This window comes from Dreissena polymorpha, chromosome 1, assembly GCF_020536995.1.
Source record: "Dreissena polymorpha isolate Duluth1 chromosome 1, UMN_Dpol_1.0, whole genome shotgun sequence".
Classification (NCBI taxonomy): domain Eukaryota; kingdom Metazoa; phylum Mollusca; class Bivalvia; order Myida; family Dreissenidae; genus Dreissena; species Dreissena polymorpha.
This window is the reverse complement of record NC_068355.1, coordinates 58,529,818-58,554,487: the sequence shown is the minus strand read 5'-3', so window position 1 is coordinate 58,554,487 and position 24,670 is coordinate 58,529,818. Positions and strand designations below refer to the sequence as shown.

At 37.7% G+C, this 24,670-nt stretch overlaps 1 protein-coding gene across 1 annotated transcript in view; it reads left to right on the top strand.

Annotated features, from left to right (window-relative positions):
• Window positions 1-24,670, top strand: part of LOC127881893 (tyrosine-protein kinase BAZ1B-like) — a 71,084-nt gene that overhangs the window by 18,344 nt on the left and 28,070 nt on the right. Inside the window, exons 10-20 of the mRNA XM_052430097.1 lie at window positions 1,360-1,468; window positions 2,648-2,816; window positions 6,425-6,528; window positions 6,731-6,880; window positions 7,175-7,332; window positions 13,901-14,040; window positions 15,664-15,871; window positions 17,132-17,186; window positions 19,463-19,577; window positions 21,541-21,703; window positions 23,267-23,431. Of these exons, the coding sequence (XP_052286057.1) occupies window positions 1,360-1,468; window positions 2,648-2,816; window positions 6,425-6,528; window positions 6,731-6,880; window positions 7,175-7,332; window positions 13,901-14,040; window positions 15,664-15,871; window positions 17,132-17,186; window positions 19,463-19,577; window positions 21,541-21,703; window positions 23,267-23,431 (1,536 nt within the window). The remainder of the gene's footprint in view (window positions 1-1,359; window positions 1,469-2,647; window positions 2,817-6,424; window positions 6,529-6,730; window positions 6,881-7,174; window positions 7,333-13,900; window positions 14,041-15,663; window positions 15,872-17,131; window positions 17,187-19,462; window positions 19,578-21,540; window positions 21,704-23,266; window positions 23,432-24,670) is intronic.

The window sequence follows — 24,670 nt, the reverse complement described above, 5'->3', positions numbered from 1 at the left end:
TCGGTCCGTCCACCAGATGGTTTCCGGATGATAACTCAAGAACGCTTAGGCCTAGGATCGTAAAACTTCATAGGTACATTGATCATGACTGGCAGATGACCCCTATTGATTTTCAGGTCACTAGGTTAAAGGTCAAGGTCACAGTGACTCAAAATAGTAAAATGGTTTCCGGATGATAACTCAAGAATGCTTACACCTAGGATCATGAAACTTCATAGGTACATTGATCATGACTGGCAGATGACCCCTATTGATTTTCAGGTCACTAGGTCAAAGGTCAAGGTCACAGTGACTCGAAACAGTAAAATGGTTTCCAGATGGTAACTCAAGAATGCTTACGCCTAGGATCATGAAACTTCATAGGAACATTGATCATGACTGGCAGATGACCCCTATTGATTTTCAGGTCACTTGGTCAAAGGTCAAGGTCACAGTGACTCGAAACAGTAAAATAGTTTCCTGATGATAACTCAAGAATAATTAGGCCTAGGATCATGAAACTTATTAGGTACATTGATCATGACTGGCAGATGACTCCTATTGATTTTCAGGTCACTAGGTCAAAGGTCAAGGTCACAGTGACAAAAAACGTATTCACACAATGGATTCCACTACAACTGACAGCCCATATGGGGGGCATGCATGTTTTACAAACAGCCCTTGTTCTTATATTGAAAGGATATTGTTTGATTTTGCACCGTACGTCTAGTTCCTTCCTATACAATTGAATGGTTGATTGAAAAATACCTGTGGTGTATTAAACGAGGATTTAGTACAAATCTGTAGCATCTGCTTAGCATTTCAATGTGATATACATTAGCTTTACACTTAAAGTGATATACATTAGCTTTACACTTAATGTGATATACATTAACTTTACACTTAATGTGATATACATTAGCTTTACACTTAAACGGCGAAATGCATTTAGTAAAAACCAGTATTATTCGTCTCACACTATTTTTCGGGATCCCCTCAACTGCGAAATAAAATGCCTATGAGTGTTCAAGTGCTAAGTCTTTTATCAGACGTAAAAAAGCCACAAATTTAATTACAAACAAAAGATTTTAAGTATCCACCAAAGTTCATGCCTAGAAAAGTAAATGTGCACATTTTCAATATTAATACTAAGAATATATGTATTTATATATGTTTCATTTGCCTTAAACTGTACTCTGTAATAAAAAAAGTAGAAGTCAGTATTTTGCAAATAATGTTGAAAGTAGTTTGTATGACACCAGTTTGCATCAGATGCATTGTGCAGATTGTATATTCTCTGTGATGAGACTTTGTCCAATTAATTTGATCTGTACAGATTTGTGGAAATTTAAGACTTAAAACCGCTTGGAATTTTTTTAGATCCAAAATGAGCGAGTCTGAAAAGAAAGACTATTTTATTAAGAAAGCTGAGGAGAGACGTTTGCAGTACAAACAAACACTGAAAGAAAGAGGAAAGAATCTACGAAGGGTGAGTGCTGGCAATACAGTAAATTTTCTGTTTCATTTAGTACCCATCATAGTTTAAGAAAACAATATGATGTTTGCATTTGTTTGAGCATTATGATGCACAATTTATGTGAAAAAAAAGTGAAGTAACAAACTGTGAACAGAAAATTAAGTGCAAGCATATATTTGGGATACTTTTTTAAATATATCGAATTGTGGATGCTGTAATAAGTATATTGTCACATAATCTGTTAATTGAAACTGGTAGACATTATAACATTGTCAGAAATGAAAGAATTTGTACTTTATGTAATCTTTACGACTTAGAAGACGCATATCACTTTTACTTAGATGTCCATTTTATTTAGAAGAAAGATCAAAATATATATCAAAATACTATTCAATAAGACAAAGTATGCATACATTTTTTAAACTCTTAAATAGTAATAATAAAGATACCCTTCGGAATTTAGCAATTTACTGTATAACATGTTTTAAGAAAAGAAATAATGCTATTTTTATTTAACTCTACTTTTATAGTGGTTATTTATTAACCGTTTGATATGAAATGAATATACTGTGTTTTAATCTGTTGACGCCAATTTTTGTTGACATTTTCTGTGTATTATGTAATTTATCTATGTATTTTTGCTGTTTCTTCTGTTGTTGTTTATATATAGTTGAGTATGAATACTCAATTCAGTGTGTACATTAACACACAACACTCTCACAAGTAATTTAGTATTATCTTTATTTACGGTATTTTTTCACGCATGTATGAATCTATGAATATTGATCACGATGAGCTGTTATATGCTTAAGTAAATAAAATATTTGTTCTGTTCTGTTCTGTATCCTTAGTGTAGTAAAAAACTTCTTATCACAGTTTTAGCATAATAACATGAGCCTACCAATTGTAAAGACACTCCAATGTTCGGGCTTTTTTCACCTCTTGGGGTGGGGCCCTTATGCCTTATTGTGTGTAAAATAGTGAATTATGGTGGAAACTTTTAAAGCAGGTGATAACACAATTAAAGTATATATATGAAACTGCATGACTTGTAGAGAGTTGATGATCCGTTTAAAGGCCCTAGCTATAACAGGGAAATAATGTCCTGAATTTGGTTGTGAAATTGGAGTTGAACATAGATGTCATATGAGAAACAATTGTTATGATGATCATTGCTTGTTTTAATTTCAGCGCCGTGAAGACACAGAAATCGAACTTAAGGCTCTTCCGGAACCTAAACTTGTCGCCACACCGGACGGTCTTCCCAATGAGATGTTTGGGGACATTGCCATGGTTACAGAGTTCATTTCCTCTTACTCGGGGCTCCTGTTGGCAGAGAATGAACATCCACTTTATACTGGTTTGATATGTTCATGCAATTACAAATAAACTGTTACAAGGATGAAAAGTAGCACAGCCCTTGAATTCTTCTGTGCTCTAGCTAGGATTTTTAAGGAATGGGTGCTTATTGTCAAAAGTGCAATGTAACATGCGTAGTCATATTATCCTATTAGCATCTTATCCCTGTGGCATTTTCCAAATCAAGCCAAAGGCAAGGGATATAGAATCTGTCAGTCACAAAACCTTTAAGGGCTATATTTCAGAATCTATATAAGATGTCAGCATGAAACTTCATAGTGAAGAGGTGAATATATATCAATGAGGAGATATGCCATGCAGATGAAGCATTACCTTACACTTTCTTTAATAAGAGTTATTGCCCTTTGTTTTTTTGTTTTTTTTTAGTTGATGTAACTTTTCATGACTGTATCACATATACCATGCAAGACATGAAACTTTATGGGTGTATAGATATCAATCAGAATAATTGCAATTCATAAAAATAATTACCCAACACTTAATTATTTTTTTATGATTATTCCATATATCGAGGAATTTGCACCTATCCATAATTATACCCCCATTACCATTGGTAATGGGGGCTATATAGGAGTCACTTTGTCGGTATGTCGGTCTTTCCGGAAATTTCATCCGATCTTCACCAAACTTGGTCACAAATTGTATCTTGATGATGTATACCTAAAGTTTGAATATGGATCATGCCGGTTCAAAAACTAGGTCATGGGGTCACTTAGTGTGTTTAAAACCGAAAGTTTGTCCGGACTACAACTATTTCATTTATTGTTAGATTTTAAAATAACTTGGTACATTTGTTCGCCATCATGGGACGGTGTGTCACGTGAAAAAAGTATGTCGATATCTGCAAAGTCAAGGTCACACTTGGAGTTCAAGGGTCAAATGCTTGTCCGGGCCATAACTTTATCATTTATTGTGAGATTGGCAAATTTGTTCACCATCATGGGACGGTGTGTCGCGCGAAAGAATAACGTCAATATCTCAAAGGTCAAGGTCACATTTTGAGTTCAAAGATTAAAAATGGCCATAAATGAGCTTGTCTGGGCAATAACTATGTCGTTCATTGTGAGATTTTAAAATCATTTGGCACATTTGCTCACCATCATTGGACGGTGTTTTGCGAGAAAGAATTACGTTGATATTTCCAAGGTCAAGGTCACAGTTTGAGTTAAAAGGTCAAAAATGGCCATTAATGAGCTTGTCCGGGCCATTACTATGTCATTCATTGTGAGATTTTAAAATCATTTTGCATATTTGTTCACCATCATTGGACAGTGTGTCGCGTGAAAGAATTACGTCGATAACTCCAAGGTCAAGGTCACACTTTGAGTCCAAGGGTCAAAAATGGCCATAAATGAGCTTGTCTGGGCAATAACTATGTTGTTCATTTTGAGTTTTTAAAATCATTTGGCACATTTGTTCATCATTATTGGACGATGTCGCGTGAAAGAATTACGTCGATATCTGCAACGTCAAGGTCACAATGTGAGTTCAAAGGTCAAAATGGCCATAAATGATCTTGTCCGGGCCATAATTATGTCATTTATTTTGAGATTTTAAAAATACCTGGTACATTTGTTCACAATCATTGGACTATGTGTCATGCGAAAGAATTATGTAGATAACTCCAAGGTCTAGGTCACACTTGCAGTTCAAAAGTAAAAAAATGGCCATAAATTTGCGAAAGAATTCAAGAGTTCAAAGGTCGAAATGGCCATAAATGATTATGGCGTTTTAATTCTTAAAATCACCTTAAATTTGATTCTCTTGTTTTGTGAAGACAGCATGCAAAATAGTCTGTGTCAATGCGGCTCGTGGGGGTATGCGTCACGTCTGTGACAAAGCTCTAGTTAAACTTTATTTTGGGGGTGTATCAATTCAATGAATTCGCTGTTATATATGTTTATGCCCCCCCCCCCCCCCCCTTCGATGAAGAGGGGGTATATTGTTTTGCTCATGTTGGTCCGTCCGTCTGTCGGTCGTTCCGTCCGTCCGACGGTCCGTCCACCAAATGGTTTCCGGATGATAACTCAAGAAAGCTTAGGCCTAGGATCATGAAACTTGATAGGTACATTGATCATGACTGGCAGATGACCCCTATTGATTTTCAGGTCACTAGGTCAAAGGTAAAGGTCACAGTGACTCGAAACAGTAAAATGGTTTCCTGATGATAACTCAAGAATAATTAGGCCTAGGATTATGAAACTTCATAGGTACATTGAACATGACTGGCTAATGACCCCTATTGATTTTCAGGTCACTAGGTCAAAGGTTAAAATCACAGTGACTCGAAATAGTAAAATGGTTTCCGGATGATAACTCAAGAATGCTTACACCTAGGATCATGAAACTTCATTGGTACATTGATCATGACTGGCAGATGACCCCTATTGATTTTCAGGCCACTAGGTCAAAGGTCAAGGTCACAGTGACTCGAAACAGTAAAATGGTTTCCTGATGATAACTCAAGAATAATTAGGCCTAGGATCATGAAACTTCATAGGTACATTGATCATGACTGGCAGATGACCCCTTTTGATTTTCAAGTCACTAGGTCAAAGGTCAAGGTCACAGTGACAAAAAACGTATTCACACAATAGCTGCCACTACAACTGACAGCCCATATGGGGGGCATGCATGTTTTACAAACAGCCCTTGTTTTATCTAATTTTCATTTGAAACATTGTTTTTATTATTACAAAAAACTAGTTAAGCTGTGAAAATTTCATCAATTTTAAATGTGCAAAGTTGGGGTCCTAATAGGCACGATGAGATGTTTGGGCGACCGATTCCGTCCCACTCAGTTTTGGCCTATTTGTTAATAAGCTGTGAACACGTAAATTTTGAATTGGAGTTGCTCAGATTTTAAGAAACTCTGTATATATTTGCAGACCAATTTTGGGCCTATTAAATTTACTTGCTCTTAAGCAATTTAATAAGGAGTATTTGTTACTTGATCAAACTGCTACCTGTATAACACGTTGGAGAAAATGTATTTCAGATTTATTTGTTTTTATATAGTCTTTACAAAATAGAAAAAAATGGAGAAAATAATATGGTATTTTGAAAACTTTTTGAGAAAAATGAGAAATTTATATAAAGAAAAGAAAAACAGAAATGAGACTATGATATGGGCAGTGCTCTGTGAATAGGGGGTCTAATGCATGTGCGTAAAGTGTCGTCGCAGACAAGCCTGTGCAATTCTCACAGGCTTATTCAGTGTTCTCCAGGAAAATTTAAGTGGCCAGTTATATTTTCAAAGTAGCCTGCCACTAAGCAATTAAACAGGTGTTTTTGCACCATTTCTATTGATACTTTGGGGAAAAGTAGCCGACATCAGATCTAGATTGAATGTAAGCGGTGAAATTGCCGGCTGCCTGTGCTTTCAGAGAACACTGGCTAATCAGGGACAACACTCTCCACCTAAACTGGATTTTTGCGAAGAAGAGACCTTCTTCAAACGAATTATATTTTAAAAGCGAAAAGTGTCGTCCCTGATTAGCCTGTACACACTTGCATTTAACCTTCTTTTCAAAAAGCACGGCTCATATGTTTTAAAGACTTGTCCATATATGCTTGGTTTTCCTCCAGACCTGCTAATGAAAGCCCTGGCCAGTGGCAAGGAAGGCTTTGGTTACCTGGCCCGTGTTGTCACTGTTATGCTACAGACTCTCTTACAGGACCAGATTGCAGAGGTGGGTATCAGAACTTAACCCTTTACCGCTTCGATACACATTTTTACACATAGGTTGTCCTTAAGAAAACCAAATTCAATTAACTCACTTTCTAAATAAAATTATTGCTTTTAGTTCCTTAAACCTCTTTTGAAACGGAATGTTTATGTTACAGTATCTGGGTAAACCGTGATTATTATTATTAATTTCAATCACCTCACAGGACTACCAGGAGCTGAGTGTTTCTCTGAACAACATACCTGTGAACCCAGCAACGTGCTCTGAGCTTGTGCGTCTGTGCCTGAGACGTCAGGACACGAAGGACGACAGCAGCAACATCAGTGACAGAGATGAGAGTGAGGACGAGGAAGTGGTGAGCAGCTTTTCATTTTGTGTGACAAGGGATCTTGGTAAAGTGTGAAAACGTTTTCACAAGTGCTCGAATATTTTGCTTTCATGAAAAGATTTCTTTTGCACTTTACTTAGCAAATATTTCACTATTACCCTGAAAAAAACAACAGATATCCTCTTTTAATTGTCCAGTTTATAATGTATGGGAAATTTCGAGTGATATGTAACCATGTCACATCTGTCACCTGTCACACATATCAGTGATGTGTAGCCATGTCACACACCTATCAGTGATGTGTAACCGTGTCCCATGCAGCCTGATGAGCTGATCCAGCTGCTAGAGACCCAGGAGCTGTACCAGCTGGAGCCCGCCAAGAAGCTGGCCATCATGAAGGGGCTGTGTGAGCGTATCATGGGCTCCTACTCCGTACAGGACTACATGGAGGAGACTCAGCAGAAGTCTGCACAAATGTGGTAAGACTCATTAGAAGTTGCCTTCTGTTTAGCGCTATTTTAACCTTGCAAACCTACTGAAACCTATTAAACCTTTGTCAAACTCTGGAAACACTGCAAAAGAAGGTTGCTTCTCTATGCTTAGCCCATTTTCCAACTGGTTGTTTACAAAGTAAAACACTAAATAACCCAATACCTTTCAGACACACACTGTGACACATAAGTTAGGCCCTTAAAAATCAAATTATATTTAAGTTAAATTATAAAGTAATTTGAATTATTTAAATTAATTATATTTCTTAGAAGATTCAAGTTTTTAAGGCTTCATGTGAAACCCACACAAAGGTACTGATGAGAAGCAAACAGCATAAAACCTGAACAGACTGGAGTTACTTGCAGGCTATACTGATTTTATGCTTGTTGCATATAGCTATTTATGTGTTGCTTCTGAGCTGGAAAGGTTAACTGAGGCCTATCTTTTTTATGCCCCCCTTCGAAGAAGAGGGGGTATATTGTTGTGCACAACTCGGTCCGTCCGTCCACCAGGTGGTTTCCGGATGATAACTCAAGAACGCTTAGGCCTAGGATCATGAAACTTCATAGGTACATTGATCATGACTGGCAGATGACCCCTATTGATTTTCAGGTCACTAGGTCAAAGGTCAAGGTCACAGTGACTCGAAACAGTAAAATGGTTTCTGGATGATAACTCAAGAATGCTTACGCCTAGGATCATGAAACTTCATAGGTACATTGATAATGAAGATGACCCCTATTGATTTTCAGGTCACTAGGTCAAAGGGCAAGGTCACAGTGACTCCAAATAGTAAAATGGTTTCCGGATGATAACTCAAGAATGCTTACGCCTAGAATCATGATACTTCATAGGTATATTGTTCATGACTGGCAGATGACCCCTATTAATTTTCAGCTCACTAGGTCAAAGGTCAAGGTCACAGTGACTTGAAACAGTAAAATGGTTTCCGGATGATGACTCAAGAATGCTTACGCCTAGGATCATGAAACTTCATAGATACATTGATCATGACTGGCAGATGACCCTATTAATTTTCAGGTCACTAGGTCAAAGGTCAAGGTCACAGTGTCTCAAAACAGTAAAATGGTTTCCTGATGATAACTCAAGAATTATTAGGCCTATAATCATGAAACTTCATAGGTATATTGATCATGACTGGCAGATGACCCCTATTGATTTTCAGGCCACTAGGTCAAAGGTCAAGGTCACAGTGACAAAAAGCGTATTCACACAAAGGCTGCCACTACAACTGACAGCCCATATGGGGGGCATGCATGTTTTACAAACAGCCCTTGTTTATTCTTTGATTTAAAAGAGTTTAATGCCCCCTGATCGAGCCCCCGGATCGAATGATTGGGGGTATTTTGTTTTTGGCCTGTCTGTCATTCTGTCACTCTGTCATTCTGTCCCAAAACTTTAACCTTGGTCATAACATTTGCAATATTGATGCTAGCAACTTGATATTTGGCATGCATGTGTATCTCATGGAGCTGCACATATTGAGTGGTGAAAGGTCAAGAACATCCTTCAAGGTCAAAGGTCAAATATATGGCTTCAAAGGGGCGCAGTAGGGGTCATTGTGTTTCTTACAAACACTTCTCTTGTTATCCCCCGCCATAGGTGGAGGGATATTGTTTTGGCGTTGTCCTTCCGTTCGTCGATCCGGCACTTTTGTGTCCGGACCCATATCTTGGAAGTGCTTTGGCGGATTTCATTGAAACTTGCTATGAGTACAGTCCAACCCCTCATTTCCGTTTGCCCGGTGTAGGCGGCCAGTGTGTGCTGCGACCGTCGATAAACACTATATAATGCACCCCTCTTAAGCGGTAACCCTGTTTCTCCGGCCAGCTATTTTGCATCCCAAACGTTAAATTTCCCCCATATGAGTGGTCTTGCGCGAGTAAGTCAGTCATGTACATTGGCAAAAAGACACCGACGCAACGGCGATAAAATCGATACTTACTTCCAGACTGCGGTTTAGGCTCTGTAGTACTGAAGCAAGTTGTATGATAAACATTTTGACAGCCAGTTTGCAAATTGCAATTAATTCGCGGCGGATTATCAGGTTATCGGGTTAAAAGCAATATGCGGCCGTTTGATCTTTTTGTTTCCGCATGTGCGAATATCACCTATTATTACTGGAAAAGAGATTATTAATTTATAATTTATTATTTGTAGTTGTTGAATCATACTATTTCAAGCACACATTATGACAATTATCGGCCAATTAAATGTTAAAAAGAACAACTAAACTTTTAGCCGAAATCAACTGATCTACATGTTATCTGTGCTACAAAGTTTTTATCAAAAAATCAATACTCACACGCTTTTCACGTGACATTGTACATTGCATTGTACTTTTTTGATGCTAGAATTGGTAAACGTCTCGTTAACATAAAACAATCGGGAGTGTGTTTTGGATTACAAATTATTACGGTATTCTCATTTGGGAATTAAACAAAGCATTAATATTTGTTTTTATATTTACAATTATTTTAATATATTAATTTTGATAAAACCCTTTACGCAGGGAAAAAATGTTTTTATAATTTATGCATGAAAAGCACGATTGCCAGAAGGATTACACCCGGTTGCTATAATCATGCTCTTAAGTAACTGGCCACGATTTTATCGTGGAGGAGATCACTGTCGGGACCAATTCGTGCGGTAGGTATTACAAAGCCATAAAACTGCAATAAACCAATTAAATTATCGATTGATAGTGACACGGGAGTTATTAATGCGTAACTGATTCACAACTGTTCCCATCTTAGGTGCATTGAGACCATATAACGCACATTGTGTAAACAATGAATCATGAGAATGATTCTTTTTCATTGACTTGATTCTGATTAGTGCTGCAACAATATACCGGTTTATCGGTATATATCGCAATACGCAATTCGCATATTGTATTGCGATATGATTTTCATCATACCGGTACGAACATTTTACAAAAATTCATTCACATTTCGTCCAGAAAAGCCATTCGAAATAATGATAACAAGGTAAACAAAACAAAGCAGTGTAAAAAAAAATTCCGTAAAAATAGCATTCTGAAAGTGTATTATACGGAGTAGCGTTGTTACATCCGAGCATTCGTGTGATGCTTTTGAACAGATTATCGTTGAATTAATTGGGCACAGCTGTAAATGTTTTGTTTGATTCTGAATTGAGCATTATTAAATTTGTATTCCGAACTTCGGAATTACGTTTCAAAATTTTAATGCTAATGCGACAATAAAAAATTCTAGCGTCAAATAAAAAGTGCTTTATCCTTTGTCTCAATAAAAAGCGCGCGAAAATTATACAGACATGTAGAACGTGGCATGGAAAGTATGGGTGTATTTGGTGTTGTATAAAAACGGGAACATCACGTCAGGTGAATTTCGCGTGTTCAGTGGAAAAAAACGCCCCGGTTGGACGTTATTTCATCACATCTTTAAATAGTAAGGAATGCCAAAATGTGTTTGATACTTAAGAAAATTTGCGAATGTTTGTGTTTCTTGTTATTCTTGAGCACATTTAAGTAAATATATACCAGAATTTGCTTTAAAACTGGAATATACGGGATTATCGGGTAATTGGCAAGTTATAATTTTGGTACAAGTAAGCAATATATTGCGATATATTGCAATACGGGTTTTTGAACTGACAATATATTGCAATACGGTTTTTGGCGTATTGTTGCAGCACTAATTCTGATGATGATGATGATATTGATGATGATTAGAAAGATGATTATTATTTTTTTGAATGAAAATTTTGTTTTATAGCTGATTTTAGAAAGGAAGAAATGCAATTATTTTAAGTCTATACATTGTTTAGTATATGTACACATATTTACCATTTTGTTTATACAAAAATTGAACAGTTGGCCATGCACTCATCAACTCCAGACTCCTTATGACCCAACCCCCTCTTAAGAGGCCACCCCGCTTAAGCAGCCAATTTGGCCGTTTCCCTTGACTGGCTGCTTAAGAGGGGTTAGACTGTATATATATTGAGGATGATGCACGCCAAATGGCATTATACACCGCCTGTTAATAACGGAGTTATGGCCCTTTATAAAATGCTTTTTGTGTGTGTCCGAAGCCATATCTTGGAAGCGCTTTGGCTGATTTCATTGAAACTTGGTATGAGTATATATATGGATAAGAGGATGATGCACGCCAAATGGCATTGTACACCATCTGTTAATAACAGAGTTATGGCCCTTTGTATCTTGAAAAAATGCTTTTTTGAGTGACAAATATAACACTTTTGTGTCCAAAAGCATATTGGCAGGGGATATCAATTCAACGAATTTGCTTGTTTTCTATGTGCTTAAACTATAAAACTGTATCCAATATTGCGGATTTTGTGGGCGAAAACTTCCCCGTGGTTTCAATTGCATTTGGTTTTACGAAATCAAACAAATTATTCAAATTTCCCTTTTGATATAAGTTTTGTTAACATTGTCATAAGACGATTTTTATGTCCCCCACTTTAGTAGTGGGAGACATATTGTTTTTGCCCTGTCTGTTGGTCTGTTGGTTGGTTGGTCTGTTGGTCTGTTGGTTGGTTGGTTGGTTGGTTTGCGCCAACTTTAACATTTGCAATAACTTTTGCAATATTGAAGATAGGAACTTGATATTTGGCATGCATATGTATCTCATGGAGCTGCACATTTTGAGTGGTGAAAGGTCAAGGTCAAGGTCATCCTTCAAGGTCAAAGTTCAAATATATGGGTCAAAATCGCTCATTTAATGTACACTTTTGCAGTATTTCAATATTCAAGATAGCAACTTGATATTTGGCATGCCTGTGTATCTCATGGAGCTGCACAATTTGAGTGGTGAAAGGTCAAGGTCATCCTTCAAGGTCAGATGTCAAATATATGTGGCCAAAATCGCTCATTTTATGAGTACTTTTGCAATATTGAAGATAGCAACTTGATATTTGGCATGCAAGTGTATCTCATGGAGCTGCACATTTTGAGTGGTGAAAGGTCAAGGTCATCCTTCAAGGTCAGAGGTCAAATATATGTGGCCCAAATCGCTAATTTTATGAATACTTTTGCAATATTAAAGATAGCAACTTGATATTCGGCATGCATGTGTATCTCATGGAGCTGCACATTTTGAGTGGTGAAAGGTCAAGGTCATCCTTCAAGGTCAAATATATGGGTCAAAATTGCTCATGTAATGTCACTTCTGCAATATTGAAGCTAGCAATTTTATATTCGAAATGCATGTGTATCTCATGGAGCTGCACATTCTGAGTGGTAAAGGGTCAAGGTCAACATCATCCTACAAGGTCAAACGTCATATAGGGGGACATTGTGTTTCACAAACACATCTTGTTAAAATTATTTTCAGTACAATGGAAGGGAAGTAATTACAAAAACACAATTATATTGTTTTATTTTTAATCCAAAATCACATTCTTTCCCATCAGCAACTTTGTATACCGAAGATAAAAAAACCAGACTGCAGTTATAAAACTGGAATATTGCTTAAAATTGGTAACACATATTTTTATGCTCCCCCAAAATTTATTTTGGGGAGCATATAGTCGCCCCTTCATCTGTCCGTCCATGTGTCCGTCCGTGTGTCCGTCTGTGCACAATTTTTGTCCAGGCTATTTCTCAGCAACTAATGAATGGAATTCAATGAAACTTTATGGGAAGCTTCACTACCAAGAAGAGATGTGCATATTATCAGCGGGTTCTGGTCGGATGATTTTTCACAGAGTTACGGCCCTTTGAAATTTTCCATTAACTGTACATATAGTGCAATTCTTGTCCGGGCTATTTCTTTGCAACTAATGATTGGAATTCACTGAAACTTTATGGGAAGCTTCACTACCAAGAGGAGATGTGCATATTATCAGCGGGTTCTGGTCGGATAATTTTTCACAGAGTTATATATGTATATATAATGACCCTTTGAAATTTTCCATTAACTGTACACATAGTGCAATTCTTGTCCGGGCTATTTCTCAGCAACTAATGACCAGAATTCAATGAAACTTTATGGGAAGCTTTACTACCAAGAGGAGATGTGCATATTATCAGCGGGTTATGGTCGGATGATTTTTCACAGAGTTATTGCCCTTTGAAATTTTCCATTATCTGTACATATAGTGCAATTCTTGTCCGGGCTATTTCTCAGCAACTAATGACCAGAATTCAATGAAACTTTATGGGAAGCTTCACTACCAAGAGGAGATGTGCATTTAATCAGCGGGTTCTGGTCGAATGATTTTTCGCAGAGTTATAGCCCTTTGAAATTTTCCATTAACTGTACATATAGTGCAATTCTTGTCCGGGCTATTTCTCAGCAACTAATGACCGGAATTCAATGAAACTTTATGGGAAGCTTCACTACCAAGAGGAGATGTGCATATTATCAGCGGGTTCTGGTCGGATGATTTTTCACAGAGTTATGGCCCTTTGAAATTTTCTATAAAAAAATTCTTGTCCCCCCAACTACTGTGCCCTCAAGACGTTTCCTTTTATCTGAATATATAGTGCAATATTTTGACAAAAAAAAACTTGTTTTACAACAGGCGAGAAAGAATGGCTATGAAAGTGAAAGGGAAAGCTCCGGCAAAACAGAAGCAGGCAGATGGTAGCGAGGATAAGGATAAGGACTCAAAGGATAAAGAGACACAGGAAAAACCAAATAAAGAAAACAAAAAAGAAAAAGGTACAGCTTTTGGTTTCAGATTTACATCGTTTGTTTGAATCAAATTGAATTGCAAATAACTTAATTTCTTAGCTTAAACAGCATTATGAACAATCTGGTTGGGTGAATTATGATGTTATTGCTAATAAAGAAGATCAAAACTTCACAATTTAATAACTGATTTGTAGTCCGGTTGTAATCATCAAACTTTCTGTCCTCATCAAGATATAGGTCTGCCATCTTTATGCTCCCAGCATCTTCTATACATTGGCCTGTATGTTTAGTTGTTTGTTCTTCTCCCCCAACCCCATTGAACATCAATGATGCTTCTTTAAAAGCTTTGATGCATGAACTTATGTTTTGACAATTGAACATTGGATTTCATGTTGAAACCATACAAACATTTGTGCATTTTGTTCCCTATAAAACTAAAAAGCGTAAAATATCTCCTCAAGACCGGAATCCCCTCAATACCGAATACCGGACATTCTTTGGATCAAAATTGGGTCATGCCATACGTAATTGTACCTCTCTAATCTGGTCAGGATTGGTTTAAGCAATTCAGACCTAGATTCAAAAACGTGTGAATAGCAGATAAAAGACACGTGAAATAAATATAGATGGTCGAAAATTTTGCAAACTGTAAAAATCGCAAAACAATTTAAAGAGACTTGGCCTGTAATCTTCATATCAATCAATAGAAGTGATAATTCTGCTTATAATTACTGATAACAAACAATGGTTCTTGATTGTGGCACTGAAATGTAAGAAAGTGTTCAGACAATGATCAACGAGGTGGAGAAGACTATCGTGCGTGGTAGATGATTGAAAAAAAACAACAGGTCATTCTTAACATGTTTTTCAATCTGAAAAGTAACCTTACACATACATTTAACATATTTTTGCCCCCTACCGGTTTCACGGAGGGTACTTATGGTTTACGCTCCGTCTGTCAGTCCGTCCGTCAGTCCGTCCGTCCGTTACACTTTTCTGGATCCTGCGATAACTTTCAAAGTTCTTCATATTTTTTCATGCAATATGAAATATGGACAGATGGCAATATGAACATGATGCACGTCATTTCATTTTGTTCCTACGTCGAAAATTCTTGTTGATATGGCAACAAATAGACTAGAAATACTGCTGAAAATGGTGGTTTTCTGGATCCTGCGATAACTTTTAAAGTTCTTAATATTTTTTCATTGCACTTTCATTTCATTTTGTTTCTACATCAAAAATTCTGGTTGCTATGGCAACAACAACAATTCTGACAATGGTGGAATTTCTGACAATGGTGGAGCCGGTAGGGGACTATATTGCTTGGCAATAGTCTTGTTTTCAGGTTGCACAGTTTGATCTATGTTGTGACTGAAATTGCTTTCAAATCAACAGATTAAGTGATATGTGTTGTTCTAATGTGATACAATATGAATGAATGTTATATATAAATAAACTATTACAATTTGCTGAACGTGTGTGTTTTTTTCTCACATTAGGCTATGTAATTGACCTTTTGAAAGTAAAATAGTCAATTTCCCCTCTAGACCGCAATCCTCTCTAAAACGGAATTTTCTCTCGGTCCCGGGACTGTCTGGTTTAGAGGGGTTCCACTTTATTAAAGTTGTGATGTTTACTACATTATAGCAGCACCAGCCAACAACATGCTGCTGACCCAGTTCTATGGGAAGAAGGATGATGGAGAGAAAACTGGGGAGAAATCTGGGAACACAAGCGAGACATCTTCCATGGATGTTGATGAAGATGACGTGATCTCAAGAATCAAACGAAGACGTCTGAATGCCGCTCAGGCTGCTGAAGAGCGGAGACAGAAGGAGATTCAAGACAAAATAAGGTGACACATGATGCAAATTGATGTATTTCCTTTTTTGCACCCCTCCCCTTCCAATACAAAGTTTAGAGGGTATACTATACCACTTTTCAATAACAACATTTCAAAAAAAAAAAATTAATACAACTTGCAACATATTACTACTAAAACAAGCTTTAGTTTAGCTAACCTGACACACTAATAGTGAGCTTTTGTGATCACCTTTGACTATTGTTGGTGGTCTTTATTGATTTTTTTTTTGAACACTAGAGGTCACATTTATTGTGAAACCATGTGACATCCAAATGTTATCGCAGCCAAGTGAAGAAAGGCTCATGACACCTTTAGCAACATTTATTTCCAATCTTCATTCAAATTGTCCAGAACATTTTTCAAAGTGATATCTCAGCTGACTTGGAAATGGGGTCACATGGGGGTAAAACCGACTAGGTCATGTGATCAAATAATGAAAAAGAATGTGAATGCTAGAAGCAGTTTTTTTTCCCAATTTGGGAAAGTACTGGTACAAGCCAAATGATTGCGAAAACCACAGAAATTGGGAAAATTCGCATTGTGAAGTCTTCAAAGTGGGAAATCGGTGTATTTGATTGTTTTCTCCCAAAAACGTAATATTGATAACTTAGTATTGTAAAGCTGTCAAGCTGTCAATATTATACTTACTAAGGTTCAAACCACAGAGCTGCATAGGGAAACTTACTAAATGTTGCATTTTATTTATAAAATGGGAATGTGCTGTTTTCCGGTACTTTATAAAGAAGGAAAAAAATCGCTGCAGTTGAAGTAAAAATGTTTGCACAATCTTGATTAAATGCTCGAAAAAATGGTTTCTCTGCCGTGTGAAATAAAGTTTCAAACCATTATAAAATGTCTGCCGTGAGGCGTAGCAATCTTCCTTATGGTGGCTGTAGTTTAACTATTTAAACGCTCTTGAAGTGACTTATTTTATCCAACTATCCTGCAGCTTCCTCAGAACATCATTGCTTGTTCAAAAGTATGACTGCCTGGTGTTTTTGCACATTTTCCTTTTATATCTATATATTTGGAAAGCTTGTCAACATTACCTTCTCAAAGCAGTTAAGTTTCTTGGGGTTTCAGGTTTATAGTCTATTAGGGACTGTGACCCTCTTGTGTAATTGTCTCTATTAGCGAATTAGAAGTAAACACATTTCATTACCAAGAATCTACTGAAAACTTGACAAAACTAATGCACTTCCAATGCTTTCATTCAATATCATGAATCCATGTATATCTAAATTTATACAGGGCAGAGGAGAGGCTAATTCAATCTGAAAAAGAAAAGGTGGACAAAAAATTTAATGTAAGTGTATTTGTTTGTTAGAGGCTCAGTTCAGTGTATGTTATGTATATATAATAGCTCAGCTCGGAGTTGATATATTGTTAGCTCTACTGGCCATAGGCTATGGCCAGAACTCTACTGGCCATAGGCCAGAACTCTACTGGCCATAGGCCAGAAGAGCTTATGGGATGGCATGGTGTCCGTCTGTCTGTCTGTGTGTGTGTGTGCGTTAGACTTTCTCTTGTTTATCCGACAAAGTCCACATTTTTCATCCGATTATTTTCAAACTTGTTCAGTGTGTTGATATTAATGAGAACTCGAACCCTATTGAAAATGGATTACTTCAGAGGAAAAAGTCCAGAATTATCTCCCCTTGAATTTGAGAAAATTGTGAAATAAGGCTTGTTTACGCAATAAAGTCCAGTTTTCATCGGGGGCCCTCAATCCATTTTAGGGGAAGCGGGTCGCTACCCATAGCAGGGGGAATTTTCGCGGCGTTTCCCTTTTTGGGGGATTTGTTTGTTACTCTCAAATTATTACATTTGTACATGTTTGCACTATATTCATTGCTTATTTCATAATTTAGTATGTTTGAAAAGATTAAATTAAAATAGAATTGAGATATAATAATCATGAGACATCTATAAAAAAAAAAAAAAAAAAATTTTTTTTTTTTTTTTTTTTTTTTTTAGGGGATTTTTCCCCCCAAAAAAGGAAAAAAGTATACTTTTCAGGGGGGGGGGGGGGGGGGAATGCGGCCGAATTACGGCCATGGATTTGACAGATTGAGGGCCCTGTCATCCAATCATTTCCCAACTTGCACAGTGTCTTTATCTGAATGATGAGTCAAACCCTATTGAAAATGAGCAATATCCAGAAATATCTCCCCTTGAATTTGAGAAAAAAATGAAAATCTTTAACATTTTGCCATAACTTGCAATATTGAAGATAGCAACTTCATATTTGGCATGCATGTGTATCTCATGGAGCTGCACATTTTGAGTGGTGAAAGGTCAAGGTCATCCTTCAAGGTCAAAGGTCAAAAAAATGAAAATCTTTAACATTTTGCCATAACTTTTGCAATATTGAAGATAGCAACTTCATATTTGGCATGCATGTGTATCTCATGGAGCTGCACATTTTGAGTTGTGAAAGGTCAAGGTCAAGGTCAAAGGTAAAAAAAATCAAAGCGGCGCAGAAGGGGACATAGTGTTTCCGACAAACACATTTCTTGTTTGTTTACATATAAAGTTCCATCCTTTTGAAACTTCAACGGATGTTTTATATCATCAAGTGCCAGAACGGTCTGAACCCCATTGAGAGTGAAGAAAATTTGTCCAACTTATTGTTAAAAAGGAGCCATTTGAAGTTTAAATTTTACGTTTCTTCTTGTTTATGCGATGAATTTCCCATTTTGGGTCTGTTTGTTTAAAACTTACTCAGATTGTTCATACTATCAAGGGCTTGAGCCCTATTGATTCCAGCCAGTAGAGCGATTCAGGCCCTCATGGGCCTCTTGTTAAAATAGTGAATACAAAAGCATTGGTAGATGAGCTTAGCACTTTTCATCCTAAATGACACATTGGTGAGTTGTGAGCACCTTTTTTTGTGCACATTTCTTGAAAAGCAGTACGAGGTTGGAGGTGGGTATGGACAATCAAAGCGCTAGTTTTGTAACACAACAATTGTTATGGTCATAGTTTTATTTTTTTCCTAATCTTCAAAATTACCAATTTTGCCATTGACAATTGAGATTTTGTTTTAAGGAGTTGCAATTGACCAAATAAGATTCTGAGACTTAGCCGGTGAACTTAACTTTATGTAGTCCCACTCCGTTGAATTGATGAAGATATATTGTCAAGCTCACATCACAGTGCTATATTTTTCTCTATTTTTTCCCTATTATATAAAAAGAAAATGCAATTACACCCCTAATGATCAAAATCCATAATTATTCAATTGCGCTTTCTTTATATTTGTTGTTTTTACACTTAGTCACCATCAGTAATTTGAAGTTGACGCAAATCATAAGAAACTGTACAAATGCTTGAACAAATGAGTCTTAACTCTTTCAGTGCTGGAACCGAATTTTGAAGGCCTTTGCAAACACTTTGGATCCAGATAAGACGCCACAGAACGTGGTGTTTCATCAGGATCCAAACTGTTCGCTATTCTGATAGTATTCTTTGAAAAAATCGAAGTAAATGCTAATTTTAGAAATTCAGCAGACAACATTTTAGCAGATTACAAATTTCTAGCATGCAAAGGGTTAACTACCGGTATGCTTGTGTCTTCAGGAGGCCACTTTGTTGGCCAAGGTGACCCAGCGGCTGACTCCAATAGGGACCGATAGGAACCACTCCAGATACTGGATCTTCTGTGATTATACACCAGGTGTCTTTGTTGAAAAAGGTAAGGTCTTAAAAACAAACGAATTGCATGGGAAAAATCGGCCTTAATTAAATTTATTGGTTTTCAAGAAAAACTTGAATGTTAAACAACCTCTTATGAATATGAATCAAGATATTGCTAAAAATGCAAACAAGTCCAAAATTAGACAAACACATTTTGTTTTACCCTTTCCTGCTCAGAAGTGATATGACCATGGCTATTTGCAACCCGCATAAAACCAGAACAGCATGCTGGTAACTTGTCTGTTCAGGTTTTATGCTGTTTGCTGCTTATTATTATCATGAGGTTGGAAATGAAGTCTTTAAAACTTTAATTAGTTACTGAGGTCTTAAATTACTATGATTTTTAAAGTACTATACATGATGATGAAGTACTATACATATGTCAAAATGGTAATGAGCCGAACTCTGAAAAAAAAGGTCTTGAATGCTTGACTTAACACTGTTATATTTTTAGTTTAAAGAAAGTCTCTTCTAAGCAAATACCTAGTTTAGGCAGAAAGTGTCCTCCCTGATTAGCCTGTGCAGACTAATAATACCTAGTTTAGGCAGAAAGTGTCCTTCCTGATTAGCCTGTGCAGACTAATAATACCTAGTTTAGGCAGAAAGTGTCCTCCCTGATTAGCCTGTGCAGACTAATAATACCTAGTTTAGGCAGAAAATGTCCTCCCTGATTAGCCTGTGTAGACTAATAATACCTAGTTTAGGCAGAAAGTGTCCTCCCTGATTAGCCTGTACAGACTAATAATACCTAGTTTAGGTAGAAAGTGTCCTCCCTGGTTAGCCTGTACAGACTAATAATACCTAGTTTAGGTAGAAAGTGTCCTCCCTGATTAGCCTGTGCAGACTAATAATACCTAGTTTAGGCAGAAAATTTCCTCCCTGATTAGCCTGTGCAGACTAATAATACCTAGTTTAGGCAGAAAGTGTCCTCCCTGATTAGCCTGCAGACTAATAATACCTAGTTTAGGCAGAAAGTGTCCTCCCTGATTAGCCTGCAGACTAATAATACCTAGTTTAGGCAGAAAGTGTCCTCCCTGATTAGCCTGTACAGACTAATAATACCTAGTTTAGGCAGAAAGTGTCATCCCTGATTAGCCTGTGCAGACTAATAATACCTAGTTTAGACAGAAAGTGTCCTCCCTGATTAGCCTGTGCAGACTTATAATACCTATTTTGACAGAAAGTGTCCTCCCTGATTAGCCTGTGCAGACTAATAATACCTAGTTTAGGCAGAAAGTGTCCTCCCTGATTAGCCTGTGCAGACTAATAATACCTAGTTTAGGCAGAAAGTGTCCTCCCTGATTAGCCTGTACAGACTAATAATACCTAGTTTAGGTAGAAAGTGTCCTCCCTGATTAGCCTGTACAGACTAATAATACCTAGTTTAGGCAGAAAGTGTCCTCCCCGATTAGCCTGTGCAGACTAATAATACATAGTTGAGGTAGAAAGTGTCCCCCCTGATTGGCCTGTGCTGACTAATAATACCTAGTTTAGGTAGAAAGTGTCCTCCCTGATTAGCCTGTACAGACTAATAATACCTAGTTTAGACAGAAAGTGTCCTCCCTGATTAGCATGTGTAGACTAATAATACCTAGTTTAGGTAGAAAGTGTCCTCCCTGATTAGCCTGTACAGACTAATAATACCTAGTTTAGGTAGAAAGTGTCCTACCTGATTAGCCTGTGCAGACTAATAATACCTAGTTTAGACAGAAAGTGTCCTCCCTGATTAGCCTGTACAGACTAATAATACCTAGTTTAGGCAGAAAGTGTCCTCCCTGATTAGCCTGCAGACTAATAATACCTAGTTTAGACAGAAAGTGTCCTCCCTGATTAGCCTGTGCAGACTAATAATACCTAGTTTAGACAGAAAGTGTCCTCCCTTTGCCTCGGTTGACAGTATTTCTTCAAGTTGACAAATTTACTGTCACCCTGTCAGACATGTAATATTTATATACTGTAAGGCTGGGTTGGGGAGGAGATGGAGTATAGCTGTAAGCCTGCCAACGACTCTGATGACGACTCAAGCTCTTCTTCTGAAGAGGAGGAGCCTGCAGAGGGAGAGGAGGGGCCGGCACAGGGCAAGAAAAACAAGCCGCCCAAGGCTGCCAAGTGCATTGACAAAACGTAAGATGGGGTCGTAAATGTAATAGCAAGAAAAACAAGCCCCCCAAGGCTGACAAGTCCATTGACATAACGTAAGATGGAGGTCGTAAATGTTATATAAAAAAAAAAAGCCCATTAGGCTGACAATTGCATTGACAGAATTAAATATATTAGTTGTAAATAAGTCGAAATCCGGCGTAATGCTTGTGCAGAAAGTGTTATCCCAGACTAGCCTGTATGTTAAGCATGTTTTAAAGTGTTGTCATGGATGAGTGTGTGCAGTCTGCACTGCTTTAAAATTGTGTCTTTGTGTCATATAAACGAATCTGCACTAAAACTAAATTAAGATTCACATTGTACATGCATGCTCGCGAATTTTACTGTACAGACATTTTCTGTTTCAGAATTAAATAACTGGCTTATTTCACATTTTTCTACACATGTTCTTCTTAACTTTTCTGTTAGTTTATATTGAAATATATGTATAATGAGTTTTTTAAACATTTTATAAAAAATCATAAATATTTGACAAAATCATGCAGTCCCTCTTTAAGCCCCGTGCAGTCCCCCTTTAAGCCCCGTGCAGTCCCCCTTTAAGCCCCGTTCAGTCCCCCTTTATGCCTCGTGCAGTCCCCCTTTAAGCCCCGTGCAGTCCCCCTTTAAGCCCCGTGCAGTCCCCCTTTAAGCCCCGTGCAGTCCCCCTTTAAGCCCCGTGCAGTCCCCCTTTAAGCCCCATGCAGTCCCCCTTTAAGCCCCGTGCAGTCCCCCTTTAAGCCCCATGCAGTCCCCCTTTAAGCCCCTTGCAGTCCCCCTTTAAGCCCCGTGCAGTCCCCCTTTAAGCCCCGTGCAGTCCCCCTTTAAGCCCCGTGCAGTCCCCCTTTAAGCCCCATGCAGTCCCCCTTTAAGCCCCGTGCAGTCCCCCTTTAAGTCCCATAGCAGTCCCCCTTGAAGCCCCGTGCAGTCCCCCTTTAAGCCCTGTGCAGTCCCCCTTTAAGCCCCGTGCAGTCCCCCTTTAAGCCCCGTGCAGTCCCCCTTTAAGCCCCGTGCAGTCCCCCATTAAGCCATAAACTTGGTTTTCTCAGAGGAAGGCTCAACTTTAAACATACATTTACAAGATGTAAGAGATAGGTAGTAAATGTAATTTCATGAAAAACAAACCTTATGACGTTGCTAAGTGCGTTGAGAAAATGTAAAATAAACATGGCCATTAAGGTTGCCAAGTACAGTTACAAATGGTATTTTTTTAAATATAATAGCAAGAAAAACAAACCTTTTAACGTTGCAAAGTTCATTTAGAAAACATAAGATATAGATTGTTAGTGTTATAGCAAGAAAAACAAGCCCCAGAAGGCTTTTAAGTTCAATGACAACACAAATGTTGGATGTAATTTTATAGCTAGCAAAAAAGCCAAATTGACAATAACTGGATTGACAAAATATAAGATATCTACTTAATAAGCAGCTTTGAAGCAGAGACCTTATTAACTTGGGAATGCAAAACCATGCTACAGATTACTGTAAAACTCACCCAGGATATGAGTTGCCATGGTGTAGTTTTTAATGTTCTGAATGCCTTCCCTACAGGTTTCCACATGTGGGACAGAATCTCTGGTTCACGTACGAAAGCGTGCCAACAATACGAGAGTTGATCGACTCCCTGCATGACAAAGGAGCCAGAGAGAGCAAGCTGAAGAAGGAACTCAGTCGGCGAGAGGAGGACATCAAGTATGCCATGCAAAAACAAGCGAGGTAAATATGAAGAGCATGATGATGGGTAGAGCCTTGGTCTGTGAAAATGGAGCTTAATGCATGTATGTCAAGTGTTGTCCCAGGTTCGCATATTCAGTCTGCATAGGTTAATCAGAGACAACAGTTTCCATTTGAAGGTATTGTCATAGCCAGCTTGTCATGTCATGTCGTCAGCCGTCCGCCGGCGTCGTGGTTAAACTTTGACGTTTTGCTCTTAAATTAAAGTGCTTCCACCTAGAACTTTGAAACTTCATATGTAGATGCACCTTGATGATTTCTACACACCACACCCATTTTTGGGTCACTAGGTCAAAGGTCAAGGTCAATGTGACCTTGAAAAAATTAATAATTATCTGACAAGCTTTCATATATTAAAAAATGCACCTGCAGCCGAGCGCTGGCACCCGTTATGCGTTGCTCTTGTTTGTTTAAAGGAAGTCTCTTATAAACAAAACTCCAGTGTATGCTGACAGTGTTGTCCCTGATGTGGGTTGACACCTTATCTACATGCATTATGCTGAAAGTGTTGTCCCTGATGTGGGTTGACACCTTACCCACATGCATTATGCCCAGTATTCCTAGATCCAGGTTCTTTGGTATCTACTAAGCCTGTTGTTCTTCTGAATGAAAGATATAAAATAAAGACAACTTTGATAAAAGCAACTTAGAATCAAGTTTTTGGGGGAAAAGTGTATTTTGTGTAATTCTATTTTAATCCCGGAACCGGATGGAAAGCTGTGTAAGAAAAGTGGACCTCATTTTGTGCTGGGCTTTACCCAAAGCTACAAGAGTTTTATGAAATTCAGAGTTATTAGATGCTTAGACCAGACAACCTGAAATCTGGACCTAATTGGATTTCCTTAAGAAATTGTTTTCAAAACGTACATAGTACAGTTAGACCATATTAAGGTTAATTAATTTCTCTTTGACCTCGTATTTGTTAAACTTTTATGGCGAATTGTTTACTTACAAGTTTAAGGTATTTATGTTATACACTGTAACTCCAATATAACGCGGATGACGGGGTCCAAGCCAAGCAACGGCGTTATAAATGGACAGCGTTATAAGTTTTGAGCTTATTTATTTAAGGGGGCTATAAAAACAGGTATGGTATAGCCTATAATTTAGGTCCTGTGTATTGCCATGCTGTGTTGTCAACCGCAAATACATGGGAATCGAACGATAACAGTATACATACCACTTTTCTAATGTGCACATTTAACCGATAATCCAATATAA